The following is a 19,928-nucleotide window of genomic DNA, read 5'->3' on the forward strand; positions in this document are numbered from 1 at the left end:
GGGAAACTCTCCTGAAAAAGGTGATTTGTAAGGTGATTTTTTCCTCTCCTCTGGCAGCCTGTGTATGTTCTTTGACTACCTAAGCATTCTAGCAAACCTCTGTTTCTAACTTAGCTACAGAGCTACATGCTTGTAATAGACAGTGCGACTGCTGTGTATTTCAGTAATAACAAGGTCAGGTTATAAGTTAATAATTCCAAGAAAAGCTTCCCTTTCAATTATCGTAATATGTATATTTGGCCTCATTCTCCACTGATTTGTTTTCTGGAAGGCCAGAAAAAAATAATATAAACCATGCACCAAATGCAAAACCATTCCATTTTCAAATTTGTTTTACTTTTTTTTTTTTCCTTTATAAAAACATTAATTCTTTTCTGCTTTCCTGTTTCTTCCTGACTGACCCAAATAGAAGGCCTCAGCAAACATCTCACTTAAATAGCTGGAGAGCATCCTTGTAGGTCCCTTCCTTGTGGGTCCTCAGGGTATTCTATAACTCTATGATCTTGTGACTTTTGTTGATTAGTAGGAAAAATGCCTGACCATGTAAGAACGTTTTAACACAAAGAACATGTTCATGTCATTAGAACATGTAGCTAATGCATGATCACCAAAGGCATCTTTAATGTACAATAAATAGGATTAAACATTATTTCCTGAGTTTGCAGTGGTACCGTGTGTGTCCTTAGTATTCAGAGATACCAAATAAATACACACACAGCAAAGAGGATAGCAATCATCACATTTAGTGGAAAAAAAAAAGTCTTTAATTAATTAGAAGGTTCTTGACAATTTTTTTTTTTTTATGTATCATTTTAGAGACTAATTTTGGAGGAATATCTTTTCCAAAGAGAAAATTTAGTTTTCAGCTGCTTACTGTAGTTAAGAGAGTTTAGGTAGTAACAGAGTCTTACAGAAATGAAAATATAGGAATGACTTGTAATGGGGCTCTCGAGAGTATCTTACCTTACCACTCAGGTGTGCATCAATGAGAGATCAACAGGTTGTTGCGTCCCACAGAACATCAGTGTGAAATGCAATTAATTAGTAAATGACTGAAGTACTAGGCCAGCTTCAATTCTGAGTATCTACCCATGCCAATCAAGAAGACACTTGCCACTCATCTAAACCAGAATAGGAGTGGGATAACAATGCTTCAAAAACGTAACCGTGGGTTTAACATTACACATTGTGGGTAAATCCATTGAAACAGATGGAACTAATCACAGTCTGTTAGGGTAAATACATGTTCATGCCCTGAGTGCTTGAGCCCTTGGAATATCAGCATCTGAAGAAACACAAGAACAAAACACTGTGTTTCTCTTAAGGCCTACAAGGAGTGTTGCATTTCTAAATATTAAATTAAATATTTATAGAGAGTATGGTTAGAAAGAAGAATGATTGCTAACTACGGTTAGAACTGGTATGTTTCCTGTAGCAGTAGCTATACATTAGTCTTGGCAAGACTGCAGACTCACAGTTGTTACAGACTATCATTATTTTAATTGTGTGGGCCATGTGTGCTCATTGGCTTTGCTGATAAAAGAGAAGTAAATAATACTGTTGGTGGTTTTTTTGTTTATTTGTTTGTTTTAGTTTTTAATGACTGCATACTCTGTATTCATTGTTCTTGTCTCTTCTATTTTTCTAGCTCCTAATGTGGCTCCTTCTGATGTTGGAGGAGGGGGTGGAAGCAATCGAGAGCTGACAATAACGTGGATGGTAAGTAACGCACTGAGATGGAATGAAGCATATACCTTCTTGGCTCTGATCTTGCTGCTCCTGAGACCCACAGAAGGTTTGTCGTTGGCTCCTGTGAGAGCAGGATTTGTATACACTCTGTGGATTTTCAGACTTTTCTCATAAAAATACATTAAAAGAAATGTGGAGTATGATATTTTAGATGTTTATGTATTGGACATTTCTAAAACATGGCCTAAAACGCTCTCTGAATATGTTTTGAAGAGACTGAAACACAAGAAGTACTGGCTATGATAATGCATTGATGTAACTAACTGCATTTGAAAATTCTACAGATATCTCTCTGAGCCTTTTTTTTAAGTTGCAGTTTGAATAGCGTGCCGATTCTCAAACAATTAAAAGTATAACATCTTAGTTGTAATTTTGATGTGCTGTGTACAGATGTATAAGCTTTTTTTGGCCAACCTATTTTCAGTGGTTTGTGGGGATAGGAAAAGGTGCAATGGTCAAAAAAGGGAGCACAGGAAGTTCCTCACCAACATGCGAAAGAACTTCTTCATGGTGAGTGCGACGGAGCACTGGAACAGGCTGCCCAGGGAGGTTTTGGAGTCTCCTTCTCTGGAGATATTCAAGGCCCATCTGGACGCCTACCTGGGCAGCCTGCTCTAGGGAACCTGCTTTGGCAGGGGGGTTGGACCTGATGATCTTTCAAGGTCCCTTCCAAACCCTACAGTTCTGTGATTCTGTGATGAAACAAAGACGATATCACCATTCTGTAAACCAGCCCGTCATAATTAATAACTGGATTTTTAAGGAAATTCTTCTATATTTTATGTTTTATTTTATGCTAGTGTGACCAGTAACACAAAAACAATCTTGCCTCATGCCACAATTTAGCCATTTACTGATATCCACACAATGATATCTTTGTTCTTTTTTCCAAGCCGTTCATTTTTCTGTATTGATTACGTATTAAGCAAAATAAAGAAAGGGAAAAAAGACAGAGATAAAATATAGAACACCAAAATAACTGAATAAAATATTCAAAAAATTAAGATGTTTTCTAAAACCTTTTCTTAGCTAAGTTCAGCTGAGAAAGATTTCTAAGTTAATTCAAGTTTTCTGGAAAAGTAAAATCTATATTGCTGTTAAAATATATTGAAAAGTTTATTTCTCAGTTCCACTAACAATAGGTCAAGAAGTAGATGTGTCTGAATTACTGCATTTTGGGTAAAGACTCCTGGCATTGTGAGTACAGTGAAAAATTGTCTGTGACAAAATGAAAAAAAAACAACAAAAATTATAACCAGGAGGAGAGTGACTAATGCAAGAAGTACAAGATCATTTTAGTCCTTCCTATATGCCCAAGTAGATTTATATTCCAATTATTTCTCTTACCTAATGTCATGATTTTACATGTGTTCTATAATGAGTAACTCATTTAACTAGACAATTTAAGCATGGCTTCAAATATTTACTTTCCAAAAATCTTCTACTACTATGCCTAGCAAGTGTTTTGAATGGAGGCATTAGATTTACAGAGCCTGTCTGACACAGGATAGATAGACACCAATCTGTCTGTAAGGCTAAGATAAAGCTGTATATTGATTCCCCAAAATGTGCTAACATTTGCATATACTACTTAAAGTAGTCCTTAATTAAGAAAAGAACAAAATGTATGGTAGATTCACATGTTGCTGCCAACCCCCTTTCAGTTTTTGCTATGACTCATAAGCCCAAGTTGAATGAGACAGCCAGAGATGCAATCAAAGTTCTTCTAAGACTTGTTTGGGAAGAAGAACCAAGAAAGAGCTAGGAGTGGCATGTCCATTCCTCATTTTTTCCCTGTTTGCCTTTCCCTTTTCTATTTCATTTTTCAAAGTTTTTAGTGAATACTTCAAACTCTTCAGCTACTTATGCCTTATTATGTGAAGTCGTTTGACTCATTCAAATTTTCAAGACTTTCTAGAACATAATTTTAAAGTGTCAGTCCTGGCTTTCTAAAGTTTTCTCTGGCTGAAAATCATTCTAGGGCCATTTATCCAGACTGCTTACTTTGGATAGGATTCTGTTTGAATTTAGGCGGCTGCACACAATGATAATTTTGGAAGACCAGTTATCAAAGGTGACCCAATATATGAAATCTTCTACCTTTTGAATTGCAGGGTTGTCTGTGAATCTAAACTTAGATGACATGTGCTTGGCATCACAACTAGACAGCAAATATCCATCTCACTTTTGGCATGACAGGTTTCTCGAATTTTATCTGAAGTGCTACACAAGTAACCGAACAGCTTAAGGACAAGAGTTAGTATCTGTTATACTGTTCCAGGATCTTTGCCTTAAGATAAGCTATTTCATCTCTATGAGGTTTACAGGATGGGAAAACATAATGCAGGAGGTCTGTTTTGAAAGGATACTTTCAGTCAGCTTTCAGGTGCATGATTTTGGCCACACTATCTGGTAGTTTTGGTTAAGGCTGCACGGACTGATGAAGAATCACTGAATGTAGAGCTTTGGTAAGTGAAAGAGTTTTGTTTTATAGCAGATGGTCTTCTGTAATTTTGTATTTTCCAGTATTTCTACATATAGGAAATCAACTGTAGTTTCAGGAAATATCTTTGGATAGATACCTTTAATGGTCATGCTGAAAGTGGAAGTCATTTTTACTTAAACTTTTACCAATTAGAAGTTAGATAGGTAGTCTAAACCAGCTAACTGTACCCCCTCCATCATCACTAAAAAGAGGTAGGATTAATCATTCCTTTACTCGTCTCTCTTCATCAACTGCGCAGGTGGCCTAGATGACCAACTTTAGGTTAATGAATATAATTTAGACCAGCCACTTGAATTTTCTTTCTCTGTCTTGCGCAGGTATCTCTACATGTGCAGGTGGACCCAGATTCTTGCATACTGTGTCTGTGTTTCATATCTTCTCTCACTTACTCCTTAAGAAAGTCTTTTTTTCCTAGCTACAGCTGATGATGGTTTAGTACATAACTGTTCTTGGTTTCTTTCTGTAGGCAATAACTTTATGTGTCTTATAGTGAGTATGGATGAGTACTGTACTCATCCACATATGTACTAGTAGCAAATGTACTGTACTCATCCACATATGTACTAGTAGCAAATGTACTACTACATATGTGGATGAGTACTGTGCTCATCCACATATGTACTAATAGCAAATGTACTACCACTACAGACCTGGATAATGAAGGTGGCACAGTTTTAAAGGGGATGCGAGTAAACCGTAGAAGTAAAACAGAAGAAAATATAACTTTAGGTTTTTGTTTTTTGTTTTTTTTTTTTACAGCACACTTTCTGATGCTTTCTGTATTATTTGTTTTTCTTTAGAGATCTATCTATTTGATTGTCTACAATAATCAATGTTTTATCTTTTGCCTCTTTAGCCTTTGTCAAGAGAATACCACTATGGCAATAACTTTGGTTACATAGTGGCTTTCAAGCCATTTGGTGAGAAAGAATGGAGAAGAGTTACAGTTACTAATCCTGAAATTGGACGGTACGTCCACAAAGATGAATCGATGCCACCTTCGACTCAGTATCAAGTAAAAGTGAAAGCTTTTAACAACAAAGGGGATGGACCATTCAGTCTCACTGCTGTCATTTATTCAGCTCAAGATGGTGAGTAAAAGTTCCAGTTAATTTTCACACTGAGGGCCCAAATCAGTGCTACCAACATCATTAGAGAAATCCAGGTCCCTGTCACTGATGAATATACCAACTATCCTTCAGCAAGGAGGGTATATCTCACTCACAAAAGACTTGCAGGTCATAATAAAGAACCTCAAACTCTACTTTCTATACAGTGGAGAACACTTGGTTGTACTTGCTGTCTTAATGAGCAATATGAAGAAGCATTCAAGATTTTTCACACTTCTTGTTAAAAGATTTAAGAATCTTTTAAAAATAGATTCCCATCTTCGCATTTTTTACCTAAAACATTTACATCATTATCTATCTATTTTGTCTCTGTGATCTTAATACATGTGGTTGACATATGTATGTTGTTTTTTTTTTTAACAGACCACACTAAAGCCTATTATTCTAGTAGGTCAGTATCAGAATTTAGCCCAAAAATTCTGAATTAATGATGGCTCGGTTCTATTTAGTTATATTTCAAGTGTGTTTAGAGTCTAATATAAATTAGCCTTGCCACATTCTTTACTCTGGTTTGGATGCTTGAGCTACCAAGTGAATAATTTAATGAAAACCTCTTTGACATTTCACTAAAATCTTTTTCTTAGTTCTTGCTGGAATTATTTCACATGCTGTGATCTTTACTATTGAAGTTTAAATGACATTTCTGAACTTAGCAGGAGAGGGAAAGCACTAGAAGAAGGTTTACCTTAAATCAGAAGAAGTATATACAATATCGTAATTGCAACATAATCACTGAAGCCTGTTTTAAAAAAATACAGTTTATTAATTTCTGCCAAAACCCCAAATAATTTCTCATATTTTTCTTTCTGTAGAACAGACCCTCCTTCACAAAGTCAGCAGATCCAGACCAAAGAGCCAAGAGGAGGGATATGATAACAAGGCCACATTCTCACACTTCCGACTCTAGTCTTTACTCTGTGTACTTTACGGGAGATTTATGTTCGTGCTTCCCATTAGGACTAATGGGAACTTTGCACACAGATCGCCCACACACAGAGAAAAGATAAAGTAGTCCTTTTGTTTCTTATGATAATTCAGGATTCAAGCTAGTAACACTTAGCTTTCTGAAGTGATTAATATTAATCCTTTTTATCAGAAAAGCATACCTTAGGATATCATCTTCAACAGCTGCTTCAGCAAAGAATGATTCTTTTTGCAATTGTCTAAATGAGTTAATAAATTGCTATGGTGTAATAAAAGCCATATCTGCCAAATAACATTTCAGTATCCATCGTTTCTCAGAGACATTATCGACAGCTGACTGATAAGCTCCCATGTGTTTATGTTAGGCTTATACTAACCATGTCAGGCATGGGAGTGTGTTTGTATAGCTCTCTAAGTTCAGAGACATGGCAGAGCCTAGTAGCTCCACAAGGAAGAAGAAAAGTAAATGGGCAGTAGTGCCAGTTTCCAGATAAAGATATCACTTCTGTGGTTGCTGATATTTTAGCACAATTTAGCAAAGATCAGACGCTTTATTGATAGAAAAACTTGTGCACAAATGACGCCAGATGCAGGCAGCAAAAGCAATAGAAGCTCATTGAACCTTCTTTTATTTGATTTCAACCACAAGAAGCACCAAAACTGTCAGATTCGTGGTGCTCTAAACCTTACTAGTAATGTTAACAGCTCTTGTGCTATGACCTTCTTTAAGGACCATATCAAACACAGGAACTGCAGAACAAGTTAGAAAGATTTTTTCCAGTTAATCCAGTTAAAAGTTAATCCAAACAGCATTTTGCAGTTTTCTGCTGGCACCAGGACTTGCACAAAGTCACCTCAGTACCATGTAGCATGCTTGCTGGCTTCCAGCTTTAACTTTGTAAAATTATACTTTTAGAAGAAACTTGTGCAATGGTCACTATTTTTCAGAGAAGAGGACATACTGGAAAGCACACTTTATTTTTTTTATTGGTAGAATTGCTGAATTAGAAGATTGAAGAAAAGCAGCTGATGTCATCTTTCTGGCTCAGAAAAGACTGCAAAATATTTGTAGAACATAAATGCCAAATATGGATATAAATTACATAGAGTTAATGAATAAGCATAAGCAGATGAATTATTGTCTAGAGTATTGTATCAGCAAAATCCCTGTCAGTTGGAACTTTTCAGTATGAAACATTTTGGCAAATTCTGTAATTGAAACAATAAAGAGTCTGTCACTGATTTGGAACTGGATGAGATGATCACATCTATTCCACCTGTACCTCTGTACCTCTGAAATAGCAAGGGATTTTGCTACTGTCAGAAATCATAACCTCTCAAAGACAGTGGAATTTTAAAGAAATATACAGTATTCCATACTGATATGTACAAATGTGCATGCATACTTATATATAACGACAGCATTTCTATTAAACAGTGTGTTTTGTAATGTATCTGTGTCTAGTTATAATTGTAGACATCTTTATTCACTTTTGTGACTGTGGAATTTCTGCATTTCAACATATTTTAAACCAAGTTCCATATCTGACAACTGCTAGTCATACCTTCCATTGCAGAGTAATGATTGCTAGCAGTGAGTGCCCAGACCTTTTGCTTATCTAAATGCCTGTCATTGTGAAAACAATTTTGCAATAATGTATCATTTTTAATTATACATTTGCATTATTAACAGACAGTGAAAGACAATTACAAAAGGTAACTTTGCATATAAGATTATTTTGTTGCCCAGGATAATTTTCATAAGAGATGTAGCTGATTTTTTCTTAACAGTGGCTGTTTTGATGCATAGTTGACTTGATGCCCGGTTGGAAGATCAAGTATATGAAAGCTTTCCTCAGCTCAGGCTCTCAAGCCTGTCTGTTGCAACTTGTTTCGCAAAAGAGAATTGTCCTTAGCTTGGAAAACTTTCTCTTTTGTAGACATTGCTAAGTTTATGAGTTTTCAAATTCCTTACCTTACTTAAAATGAAAGCAGCAGCGAAATTAACACCTTTGTATAATTTACCTAGAACTTAGTTTTCTGAGCCCTGAATAAACGTATGTCACATTATAGTGATCTGTATTCTGCATTGGCTGGTGTCCAAAAGTGAGAAAACAAACAAAATCAACTGTCTGATGAATAGCTGATGGAAGGATGCTCTTGGATTATTTCACACATATGTTCAGATTTATATGCCCCACTAGCCAGCTCTGTATCTAATATATAGTCTCATAAAAACTTTGTGTCATTGTGATTAAATGATATACACATGAATATTTGTGTGTAGCTAGCTTAAAAATATTTGATATATATGTTTTAATCTGTCAACTGCTGTCCAATTTAGTAAAAGATCACTGAATGTTTCAATCAGTTCTTTATCAAAGCCAGGTTTTAATTTACACAAATTTCAGAATGGAATCTGTTGAAGCATAAAAATACATAGTCTGAGCCAAGTAATAGGATCATTGCTTTGTTTTTATAGAGTCCTTTCCCACACAGATCATCACTGAATTTAAAATTTACTCATGTAAAAGCAGATTGAAGACTAACACACTGATATCAAGAAAGTAATACAAAGTCCTGAAGTGAGAGAAACCCCTCAAAGTGAACATAACATAATCTCACCACTGGATGAGATTGGATATTTAACATGTTTTTTCTTCCAGCTCCAACTGAGGTACCCACAGATGTGAGCGTAAAAGTTTTGTCATCTTCTGAAATTTCTGTTTCTTGGCACCATGTTTCTGAGAAATCTGTGGAAGGATATCAGGTGAGTTTAGAGGTGACACTGCATGCTTTCTCATTAATTGAATTTTAGTAGTTAAATGCAAGAATAATTCATATTGTAACATTCTAGTTCTTAGAGTTCACTTCTGTTTAGTTATTTTTTGCTGTCTAGATTTCATGTCTTAAGAAACAGATTATTTTTGGTGCTATGTACTTCATTACTAAGACATTAACTGGTGTGTATCCACTGATCAACTGAAAAAAAGTCATCATTATTTCACAAACAAATGTTGTCTGTTTATGTTACACAATTGAATGCCTATCTCTACCTTCTCAAAACATAATGAAATTAAGTTTTGGGTGTAATTGTCAACATGGACATGAAATTGTAAGTCATGGCCCATTTAAATTATCAGCAGTTATTAATATAATTCACCCACAAATCCTATAGTAAGTGAAACTAGGTGACAAATGCCCAGAATCCAATAAAACAGATACAGTGCTATTGTGCAAGACAATGTTTTATTCATGGTTTCTATTCTCCACATCAGAAAGAGCTTCAAGGCGTGTTTTTCTGGTCCAGAACTACTGGTAAAAACTACTGGTACCACTGGTAAAAATTGTTCATGTCCTTGTACAAAGATGAAAACAGCCACAGGGTGGGTGCAACTACAAACAGCCATGTAGCTCTCCAGCAGGGAAGTCTTACATCATCGGTGCACAGCGGATGCTGATGAACTCTGCAGTGTACAGCCGGCTTACTTTGGCTGCATTCCAGAAAAGGGATTTGGGCATTGTTTGTTAGTGATTTGCTTTGATATTTAAGTTGTCAGCTGCTTGATGGTAGACTCCATGTTCCAAAATGAACATAGACGAATGCAGTGTAACCTCACAGAATGCATCTTTGTGACAGAAGTATATGAATAAATGTTCTTTTAATTACTAGTACTCGGTTCCATATTTCATTATATATATTTTTGTCTCCATGAGATATATGTAATAGTTTGGGGTTATTGTAACAAGATACAGATCATAGTGAAGATCTCAATACGAAATAGCACAGTGTCCCATATAAAACGTGATTCCACATAGTGCACACATTATGCTTAAAATTATAAGCAGAGGACACTGGGGTTTGTAATAAAGCCACTGACATCAATGGTAACTCTTAATTTAGTAAAGTGGTTTGGTGTTACATATGGGTTCTGCAAGTAGGATCTAATAGAAGAAGTCATGGTTGTAATTGAGAGCAGGGTGGAGAACATAGCACTCAGACCAGCTAGTTATGTAGCAGTGTTGCACTTCCAAGCTGGACAGTATTTGCAGAAAATAGGCAAGAAGCTTTATGCTGGGAGTAACCAGAACAGACATTGGGCAGACACACACCAGGGGACTTGTGGAAGTGTGGAGAGAGCAGCAGCAAGGAGGGCTGGGAGAACACTGGAAAGGCTGAGGTTGCAGTAGCAATGGAACATGGCAATGGATGTTGAGGGTTGTGATGGGGAGTGGGGCAGGAAGTATGGAGGGGTGTTGAGGATGAATGGGGAACGAACATGGTGGGAGAACATTCTCATATGCGTTTCTGGCCACATTTTTATTTTACATTATTTTACCTAAAGCCGTGTGAATTGCTGTCAGGAGAGATCAGGAAAAGAAGAGAGGGAAGAGTGTTCATTGAGAAAGAATGGGAGACAGGGGAGAGTGAATATAGTTGCAATGGAGAAGCATGGAGGACCTTTGGGTTAGGAAGAGGATAACTGCACTTCTGAAGAAAGGTGGGATACCTGGGAATGGGTGGAGAGTTCTGTTACACAGAATACAGATGTAAGGGATGTGGTCTGGAGTACTTGTTCATCCACTCATTCCTAGAGAAGTATTACACTTCCATAAATCCAGCATGAGCTGATTGCTTGAATATGTACCATGAGCAGTGGTATTAGACTCTTGAGTTTCTTCTCTTTTTTTCTCCTTTTTTAAACTAAGTTTTTTTAGTTATCATGACTGTGAAAAAAAGTTAATATCTGACACAGCAATAAGCAGACTAATAGGCATGAATTACTGTCCCATGGAATTCAGTAATGTGTTCATTCTGAGATCCTTTTCTCTAGAACAATAATAAGCCTCATTCTAGCAGAGGGCAGAGCAGCAAAGGGTGAGCCTGTGCTTCTAGAGCAAAAAAAAAGTCTTATGTTCCTGAAGATCAGATATGACATCCCCATCAGCCCTGAAGGAACCATTGTACAGGGCAGAAATAGAGAAGGCTCTTCTGGAAGGTCAGGGCTGTAGGTTACCTTTGTGAAATTATGATATGAGTTGTGGAGAAAAGAGCACAGATTGGGTCAAACTGCATTATAAAATTAAAATGAATATGTCTGGAAGACTCTATTCATACAGGCATCAGGAAATTTTTCAATACTTATTTTCTAATTATTGCTCAGCTCTAACACTTGTTAGCAAAGTCCCTCATTCACCAGAACACTTTCTCAGTTTCACTTTGGTCTTTATTATTACCTGAAAATGGCATAACTGACCTCTTAAATGCTAGAGTTTAAGAGGTGGGAGTATTCTGAGCAAAATGTCTGGAGGTATTTCACCTGTGACATGATGCTTTTCACACTAGGAGGAGTCAGATTTTTTTGACACTAATGCATACTGTCAGAATGACTGCCCTCATGGTGATGAGTGTGAGCTGATGCATTTTGCCATTATAGGGGAGTGTCTTCAGCTCACACTTAAAGAAGAGATAAAATATGAAAACTATCTCCATCCATACAGAGAATTTCAGATTTATGAGTTCTTGCAATATCCTGCTAAAAGCCACAGCTCTTCAGTGCATGCAATACCAAAGACACTATATATTTCCTGCTATTTCTATGCAACAGATGTTTATTTTACTAAACACATTTATGGCTATTCACCACCATTGTTCCTCTTACTGAAATATATCATTAGCATTCTCTCTTATTATGAATAGAGTGTCTCTTTTATGTCCCTCCTATGTAAAACTTCCATGAATATGAAAGATGTTGTTCCATGACACTTACAGAAACACCTTCTGATGTATTTCAGTATATTAAAATTTGAATAAAGAAGAGGATAATGTAGGATAGTGTTTTTTCCCCTGATTTCAACACAGGCAGCAGCTCAAACTCATGATGTCTGAGGCATTCCCTTTCCACAGATCACTGTGTGACCCCTTTGTTGGTTTTGGCTTAACCTCTTCAACAAACTGTAGAGCTGGGGTGAAATACTCTCACTTGTCCCCTAAGGATTCATGGTCTACCCTAACAAAGTAAATGCAGAGCACCAGGAAAAAAACGGACTGTTTGAGATTCTTATCCAAGCTCTGAAATAAAAAAAGAGAGCAAAGTGGGAAAATGTGGATTCTTGTAGCAATGGGGCATATCATTCTAGATACCACTTCCAAAGAGGCAAGAGAGTGAAAAGGAGAGTGAAAAGGAGATTTCTAAGTGTTTTAAAAGACTTTTAAAGTGTATGTGAGAAAAGAAACCTAGGAATAAGGTAAAGAAGACGGTATTTTTCTTAGCTATCAAGAGAATCATCTTATTTCAAATTTTTGATTTTCCAAGATCAGTTACAATAATCCAAATAGATGTGATTCACACTCTAGGAGTAGTTAAGTCCACAACATCGCAGCCAAGAACAATAGTATTTGGGATTTAGATTTAATTTATATTACTTCTGCCTGAAATGTAATATGCTCTTTGGTCTAATTTACATTTTCATTCATTGTTCTCACTTGTGTTGTTTGATGCTGTACATTACTTATTATGTCATTGGCATTACTGTAGTGTAAACGAACAGGAGGCTTGTAGGAAGTTTTACAAGTATTCAAAGGCCTCCAGCATATGCCCTATGTTTAACAAAAGCTTCTCATATAGGGTGTATGTAGCGTTGCCGTCTTTAGGTAAAGCAAATAATTAAACGGAATAGAACATACTGAAAATGAATGAATTGGACTTCAATGACCAGTTAATATCTACAGCAAAGCTGCCATTGGTCCTATTGTAACTAATAAATTTTTGGCTTCTTAGAACTTTACAGATAGCCCTTCGCTTGTTTGAATTTTGAGACAGAGGCAGACCTAATGTCCTCTAGTTCTTGCTGTGCGGACCCTCTCGTGCTTGAGTTAATTAAAGTTAATAGCTAATGGCACACAGCTGTTGCTTTCAACAACAGCAATTTATCTACAACAGTTTGTTAATTACAATCATATAAAAACAATTCTGAGTTGAAGATCATAGGCTTTCAGCTGAAATGACTGTGATGGTTTAGGGTCCCATGCTAGTTTGAAATCATTCATCAAAAACTGAGGTTGCCAGCCTTCCAGAGAAACTTGCAGAATGGAGTGGACACATATTCCTCACTCACTTCAGGGCAAAGGCTGTTCCCTCAGTAAGAAAGCCACCTTGTTAAGTGGGAATTTCATGAGTGGGAGTGCCTAAATTACAGCAAACTGAAATTTCGGATGCTAGTGGATTACATCTCCAAAACACTGTGCAGGACATATATTTGCAGAGCTAAAAATTACCTGCTCATGCCTGCTCAAAGGCAGATATGCATGCCATATTTAAAAATGGGAGCCAATTATAGTTATCACAGGATGAACGGTGATGGGCAAGACTAAGGCAACAAACACTGACGAGAGACTCTAGTATGTGAATGAGAGTAACCTCTGTTTAGTGTTAGTGGCTGTTACAGTATCCAGCACAGTAGTTTTACAATAGGGGAAGAGAAATCCTCTACTGCACTTCTTCTCATTCAACTACAATACACACTCTGAGGTAAAACAAAGAAATAGTTTTATTAAACATTTAAATTTCAATAAGCAAAAATAAAGCCTTGTCAAATAAAAGTTGTACCCCTATTTTTTAAAGAGGAGAACTGCAATACTAACGCCTTGACAAACTATCTGCTCTTCTAACATATACCTCAACTGAAGTTTCCAAGGAGAAAACTAACATCAGCAAAATAGAAGATTAAAGCAGTTGCTATTTAAAAGACAAAATATCAGGATACCTGATGTCACTAATCAAATCTTACAAAGCAAAATTTTTCCTAGAGCCTGAAATTAACAACAGCATTAGCCTCTTCATAAGATTTTAAAAGTTCTCATGTAGCATAGTCTAAAATCATTATGAAGACAGGCAGAGCTGAGCAGGAATTCTGAGAACAAAAATACTCAAAACCAAAATATAATGGGAACAGCTTTTCAGTTTCTAAGGTTAGTTTAATAATTTATTCTTATGCCTACAGTTATAAAAAAGACAAAACCCAGAAGATACAGTGTTTTACTCTCATTTGCATCTCATGAGGCTATGCAGAATAGCACCCTGCATATGTGGCAGTCCATGTGGAATGGCATCACTTCATTAGTAATTATTAGTAATTAGTAATTATTTTGTTTTTAATTTCTGTTTTGTAATTGCGTCTGAAATCTAAACATAAATATTTGTATCAGTAGCTTGTAAAGAGGTGCATTTTAGGTGCTGCTGGATCGATACTGCTTTTGAAAACCAAGGTTCCTTTTTTTGTCTATTTAAATATGGATTTAAAAAGCTAACCCCAAATAGCAAGCTGTGAAACTCTGATTAAAAATGAGGCCATAAAAACTCAGTATGGCCTGTTCTTTGGTTTAATCTTTGTGTTTATATCTGTCAAGGTTATCTTCATACAATATACCTGAGGCAATATACAACTTTTTTAAATAGAAAATACTTAATTTCAGGGATAACATAATACTACATCTATTTTCTAGGTTGTTTTTTTTTTTTGTTTTATTTTGTTGTTGTTTTTTTAATCTCTCATTTTAATATTTGTGGCCAAGCTGAAGTGCCCTCATATATTGGTAAAAGCAGGTATTTTAAGGTGCCCTTACAGTTCTTTAAAAATATTTTTTACTCAGAGGAAAAGAACTTTTGATGTAGTACGTGATAAAACTTTGAAGTCTAAGGGCCAATTTGGCAGAAGAGCTGCTGTGCACATAGCTCACAGAGAAAAAGGTAACAAATACATATGTTTAGGTTCAATTATTTTTGAAGCAAGTCTTCTTTGTAAAACTTCTTAATCACTGGAAGAAACAGAAGAAAATGTGTTTATTCATTAGAATCTGTCTTAGTTATGCTTCTCAGACTGGGTCTAAGTATGTCAGGAAGGTAGTATGGCCTGGTGCATATTTACTGAAGAAATGTATAATGAATTAATGTAATGTGGAGCAATTACTTGAAAAAAATAATCTCACAGGATTTCTATGTACAGTTAATTGACTAAGGATTTTCAGATGTTATAAGTTCACATTGATGCTTTTCCCATATTTTAAGCATTTACAGGTTCTTTGACACTTTGTCTACTTTGACAAATGTCATATTGTATTTTGAAATCTGATTGAATTTATCCAGAGAACTTTAGAAAATGATTAGGTACTTATATCTAGATACACACACATAACATGATTGACTTCTTTTCATTTTTCTATATATAAGTACAAAAGGAATAGATTTATTAAAAATTTTACACAAAATATGAAATCAGTAGCAGAGTGTAGTCTACTCTTCAGTGTAGAAAAACAATATTAAAGTTCAGAGTAAAATGCTCAAAAAACAAATCAGCAAGAAAATAGCCTAATTCTTAGAAGGTATTAGCCATTTCCCAGACTTGTAATGACTTAACTGAAAACAAGTTAAGCCACGGTGTGGACAAGCTTCATAATACAGTCTGACTTAGTCGCTGTTTCTTTATGTCTATATACAGCTTGGTCATAGCCTGGAGAAGAAATTCCATGCTGTTGCTGTTAAATGTCTTTTAGCTCACTTATTACCCAGAGTATGTTGTGTAGAAATACCCAGCATATATTTTTGATAAACTTTCCTTGTAACAAAATATGCTAAGTTTAGTCATTCAATTTGATTGCTTACAGATTCGTTACTGGGCTGCTCATGATAAAGAAGCAGCTGCACAGCGGGTACAAGTAAGCAATCAAGAATACTCAACCAAACTGGAAAACTTGAAGCCGAATACACGTTACCATGTAGATGTTTCTGCCTTCAATAGTGCAGGCTACGGACCTCCCAGTAGAACCATTGATATTATTACCAGGAAAGCACGTAAGTAAATGGAGCATTAGGTTATTTATAAAGTTGTGTACTTCATTATTGCATGTTGTATCATGTCTCTCATGCCCTCAAACTTGGCTTCTCACTCATATGCCATGTGTTCTTCCTTTATGTGGTATTGGTTCTTGGTATGAAAATTTCTACCGAGGCTCTCCTTCCTCACTTTTGTTTCCATATACAATGTGGCTGTCTTACAAAAGGCAGTAAGGAGACACAGGTTTTAAGCTCATAGGATAATTCAGGGTGGAAGTGACTCAGAAGGTCCAACCTCCTGCTCAGAGCATGGTCAGCTGCAAGCTTAGACCAGGGTGCACAGGGTTGGGTCTTGAAAACATCTAGAGATGGAAACTGCAGAACTCTGCAGATTATCAGTGTCTTTCTTGTACTGGGGGGCTCAAAGCTGGGCATGATATTCCAAGTCTACCCTTAGTGTGGGCTGGGGTGGCAGGACAAGGGGTACTGGTTCTAAGCTGAAAGAGGGTGGATTTAGATTGGATGTAAGGAATAAATTTTTCACAATGGGAGCAGTGAAACAATGGAACAGGTTGCCCAGAGAAATTGTGGATGGCCCATGTTTAAAGTCAGGTTGGACAGGGTTTTGAGCAACCTGGTCTAGTGAAAGATGTCCCTGCCCATGGCAGGGGGGTTGGACTAGATGATCTTTAAGGTCCCTTCCGACCCAAACCATTCTGTGGTTCTAAAGGGTGAACATTCAGACCAAACTTGGACAGCTATACTCTGGCTTTCTGTTTAATCAGTAGGGGGGAAGGATTGTATTCTGACTATTAAATTATGACTAATTGCCTTTTTCATTAACGGTATTGATAGCCAGGATCAGGCACTTTTGAAAACTGGGTGATCTGAATCACAGTCTTGAATTTACATGCCAGGTTTCTGATTATAGCTCCTGATTTATTAATAATACCTAGCTCTAACATATTCTGAGCAATGCTCAATAAATGCATATTGTGTATTTAAAACACCTATATGGGCTAAAAGTATGTATAACTAATCTGAGGATTTCTGTCCGTAAATAGTATACTGAGCAACTTGGACCTTCAGGGTTCACTTGTGTTGAATAAGACTCCATTTTATAAACTTATTGTGTAAAATATGATTAATGATTTCTGCAGTGAGGTACTTTGATTACTACTGAGTTAAATGTTTTAGAACTGCCTTTAAATGGTTAATTAAACATTAGATGTCAATGAATAAATATGACTTAAGCCACATTTCAGGGAGGTTCTGAACATAGTTGCGTGCCAGCAGACACACATGGTCAGCAACATAGTAAAGGGTAGTGCTGGCCACTTCTTTTCAACACAGAAAGGCAAACGCACAAAGCAGCCACTGCACAAGCCATACAAAAATTGCCTGGCTGGAGCTGCAGCATTTTGTTCCAGGAAGGAGACTACCCTTTAGCTATATGAAGATAGCCATAATTTTCCTGTTAACATTTTTATATATCAATACAAATGTCATTGAAGGTTTATGAAATCTCATTTATGTGCACATTATACATATGTTGCTTTTCAGCTCCAAGTCAACGTCCAAGAATTGTCAGTTCTGTAAGATCTGGTTCAAGGTACATCATCACCTGGGATCATGTGAAGGCAATGTCAAATGAGTCTGCAGTTGAAGGATACAAAGTATGATCTATGAAAATAATTTCTATCTTTGTGTATCCTACGTGAGCTGTATTTTGTAAACAGTGATGCATTTTGATACCTAATTGGACTTAAACGTAGTTGCATGCTAAAGATGACAGCACTGTGCTCAGAGATCACAAATACCCAGCAGTCTTAAAGCCGGTGGGCCTAGTCAATGTGATAAGAAAAACACTGTGCCACTGACATGCATTTGGGTAGTGAGCCATGTTATGGAAAAGTTTAGATCTTTTGTGACAGCAACAACCTGATTTCCCATATTATATTTGGTCATATTGTATTTTCCCAGATTATATTTGGTCTATTGGCTAAACAGAATGATTAAAAAAGCTACACTTCAATTGTTTCTCCTTGTAACAGCTGCATTGTTCCAGCTTTCCTTTCCCATCTCCACGGGAACTACAGTTCCTGCAACACAAGTTCTTTAACGTCAGAGAAGGGAGAATAAGTGAAAGGACACTTAACCTCAAAAGATTCAATTACTGTGTAACTACAGCAAGTGTGTATACTAACTATTGAGAGTATAGAAAGTTCAAAAATTAATTCCTGTTTAAGATTGCTCTTTGCTTGGAAGTAAGAAAATTAGTATCATATTGTACATGTACAATTTTTCCTTGAGGAGTTTAATTACTTCCTGGGAATTGCTGAAAGCGTTTCCCAGAGATGATTCAAGAAAGAGTGGAGATCTGTTCTAAAGGTCCCCCAAGACATACTGTCACATTTGTCATAGTTTAATAGCACTGAGTAGATAACAAAATTTTTTCTTTTATAAAAATGGTAATAAGTTTTATGTCAGACAACCCAACTGAGAAGTGAGATTTTTATTTGATGTTCTTTGCCACCCTCCATTATTATCCTCCATCATTCAAGTACATATTCTGAATGGAGAAGCTGAAACTATTTTTCAAATGGTGGCGTAATTTTATAACAGTGAAAACAATGAGAAAACATTCTGTCTAGATTGACCTTATGTAAAAATGGAAAAAGTAGTATTTGCCACTGTGTTTTGAGATATATAGGTTTCATTCATAAATAAAAACCTAAAACTTTTTAATTCACTCACTGTGCATATACAACTGTGTTTTTGTGGAAATGTAGCATTTCAGTAACTATAGTTACTCTGACTTTCCTAGGTGTTATATAGGCCAGATGGACAACACGAAGGCAAGTTGTTTTCAACTGGAAAACACACAATAGAGGTCCCAGTCCCCAGTGATGGTGAATATGTTGTTGAGGTCCGAGCACACAGTGAAGGAGGAGATGGAGAAGTAGCTCAAATTAAAATTTCAGGTGAGCTGAAAGAAATTCCTTTTTTCCTTCCAATGCTCCTTGGAAATCTTAGAATAAATACTTTCCTCTTATACACTATCTAGAGATAAGCACACCAGCTCTTCAACACTGATGACTGTCTGCACTGGTAATTATGGTTTATCTTAAAATCTTGCTGACAACTGATAATACATGATGCTTCAGCAGCAGCCCAGCTCAATCCTGGATGCACTGCCAATTTTCCAAATATCACTGTTTCTACTGGTGCCAGCAGTTAGGCTGCCAGTTTTAGTAGAGTACTTCAAGCACAACTACCCAGTGCAGGCCTCGGACTCGAGAAGTCTGCTTGCAGTAATCCTATAGCTCCTAGTATCTGTTAACCTTTGCATCTCATTCCTTCGTCAACTGCCTTGAAGAGGAGACAAAGTAACAGAAAAGTAAGTGGTCCACAGTGGTCCACAGACCACTTGCTAGGGGAATTCCACTTCTCAGGGGAGAAGGGAAGCTGTAACACATACAGACGAATAAGCAATGAGAAATGCAAAGTGCTCAACTTTGGAGTGGTTCAGATGATTAGTAAAGAGGGTGGATGGAGCTGATTCATCTTGTGCTCAGTATTGACTCTAAATACAAGGTCAGACATGGTCTGCACATCTCTTTCCTGTTAGTTTTGTAATTTAAGTAGTGCCTTAGCACAGGTTACAGGTCAATAATTGTGTTTTGAAATTTGCTGGTGAGTGAATTCTTAATCCATTTAGCATATGCTCTACTAATTGTATCATTTTTTTCATGAAAATGTCAACCACTTTAGAAAAACCATAAT

At 36.5% G+C, this 19,928-nt stretch overlaps 1 protein-coding gene across 10 annotated transcripts in view; it reads left to right on the forward strand.

The window, feature by feature from the left end:
- CNTN1 (contactin 1) overlaps positions 1–19,928 on the forward strand; it is a 249,919-nt gene that overhangs the window by 212,100 nt on the left and 17,891 nt on the right. For all 10 annotated transcript variants that reach the window (XM_080570117.1, XM_080570109.1, XM_080570116.1 and 7 more), the window contains 6 exons: positions 1,649–1,719; positions 5,112–5,346; positions 8,976–9,079; positions 15,974–16,160; positions 17,706–17,818; positions 18,970–19,126. In XM_080570117.1, coding sequence (XP_080426243.1) covers positions 1,649–1,719; positions 5,112–5,346; positions 8,976–9,079; positions 15,974–16,160; positions 17,706–17,818; positions 18,970–19,126 — 867 coding nt within the window. The remainder of the gene's footprint in view (positions 1–1,648; positions 1,720–5,111; positions 5,347–8,975; positions 9,080–15,973; positions 16,161–17,705; positions 17,819–18,969; positions 19,127–19,928) is intronic.

This window comes from Anser brachyrhynchus (assembly GCF_964034855.1).
Source record: "Anser brachyrhynchus genome assembly, chromosome: 1".
Lineage (NCBI taxonomy): Eukaryota > Metazoa > Chordata > Aves > Anseriformes > Anatidae > Anser > Anser brachyrhynchus.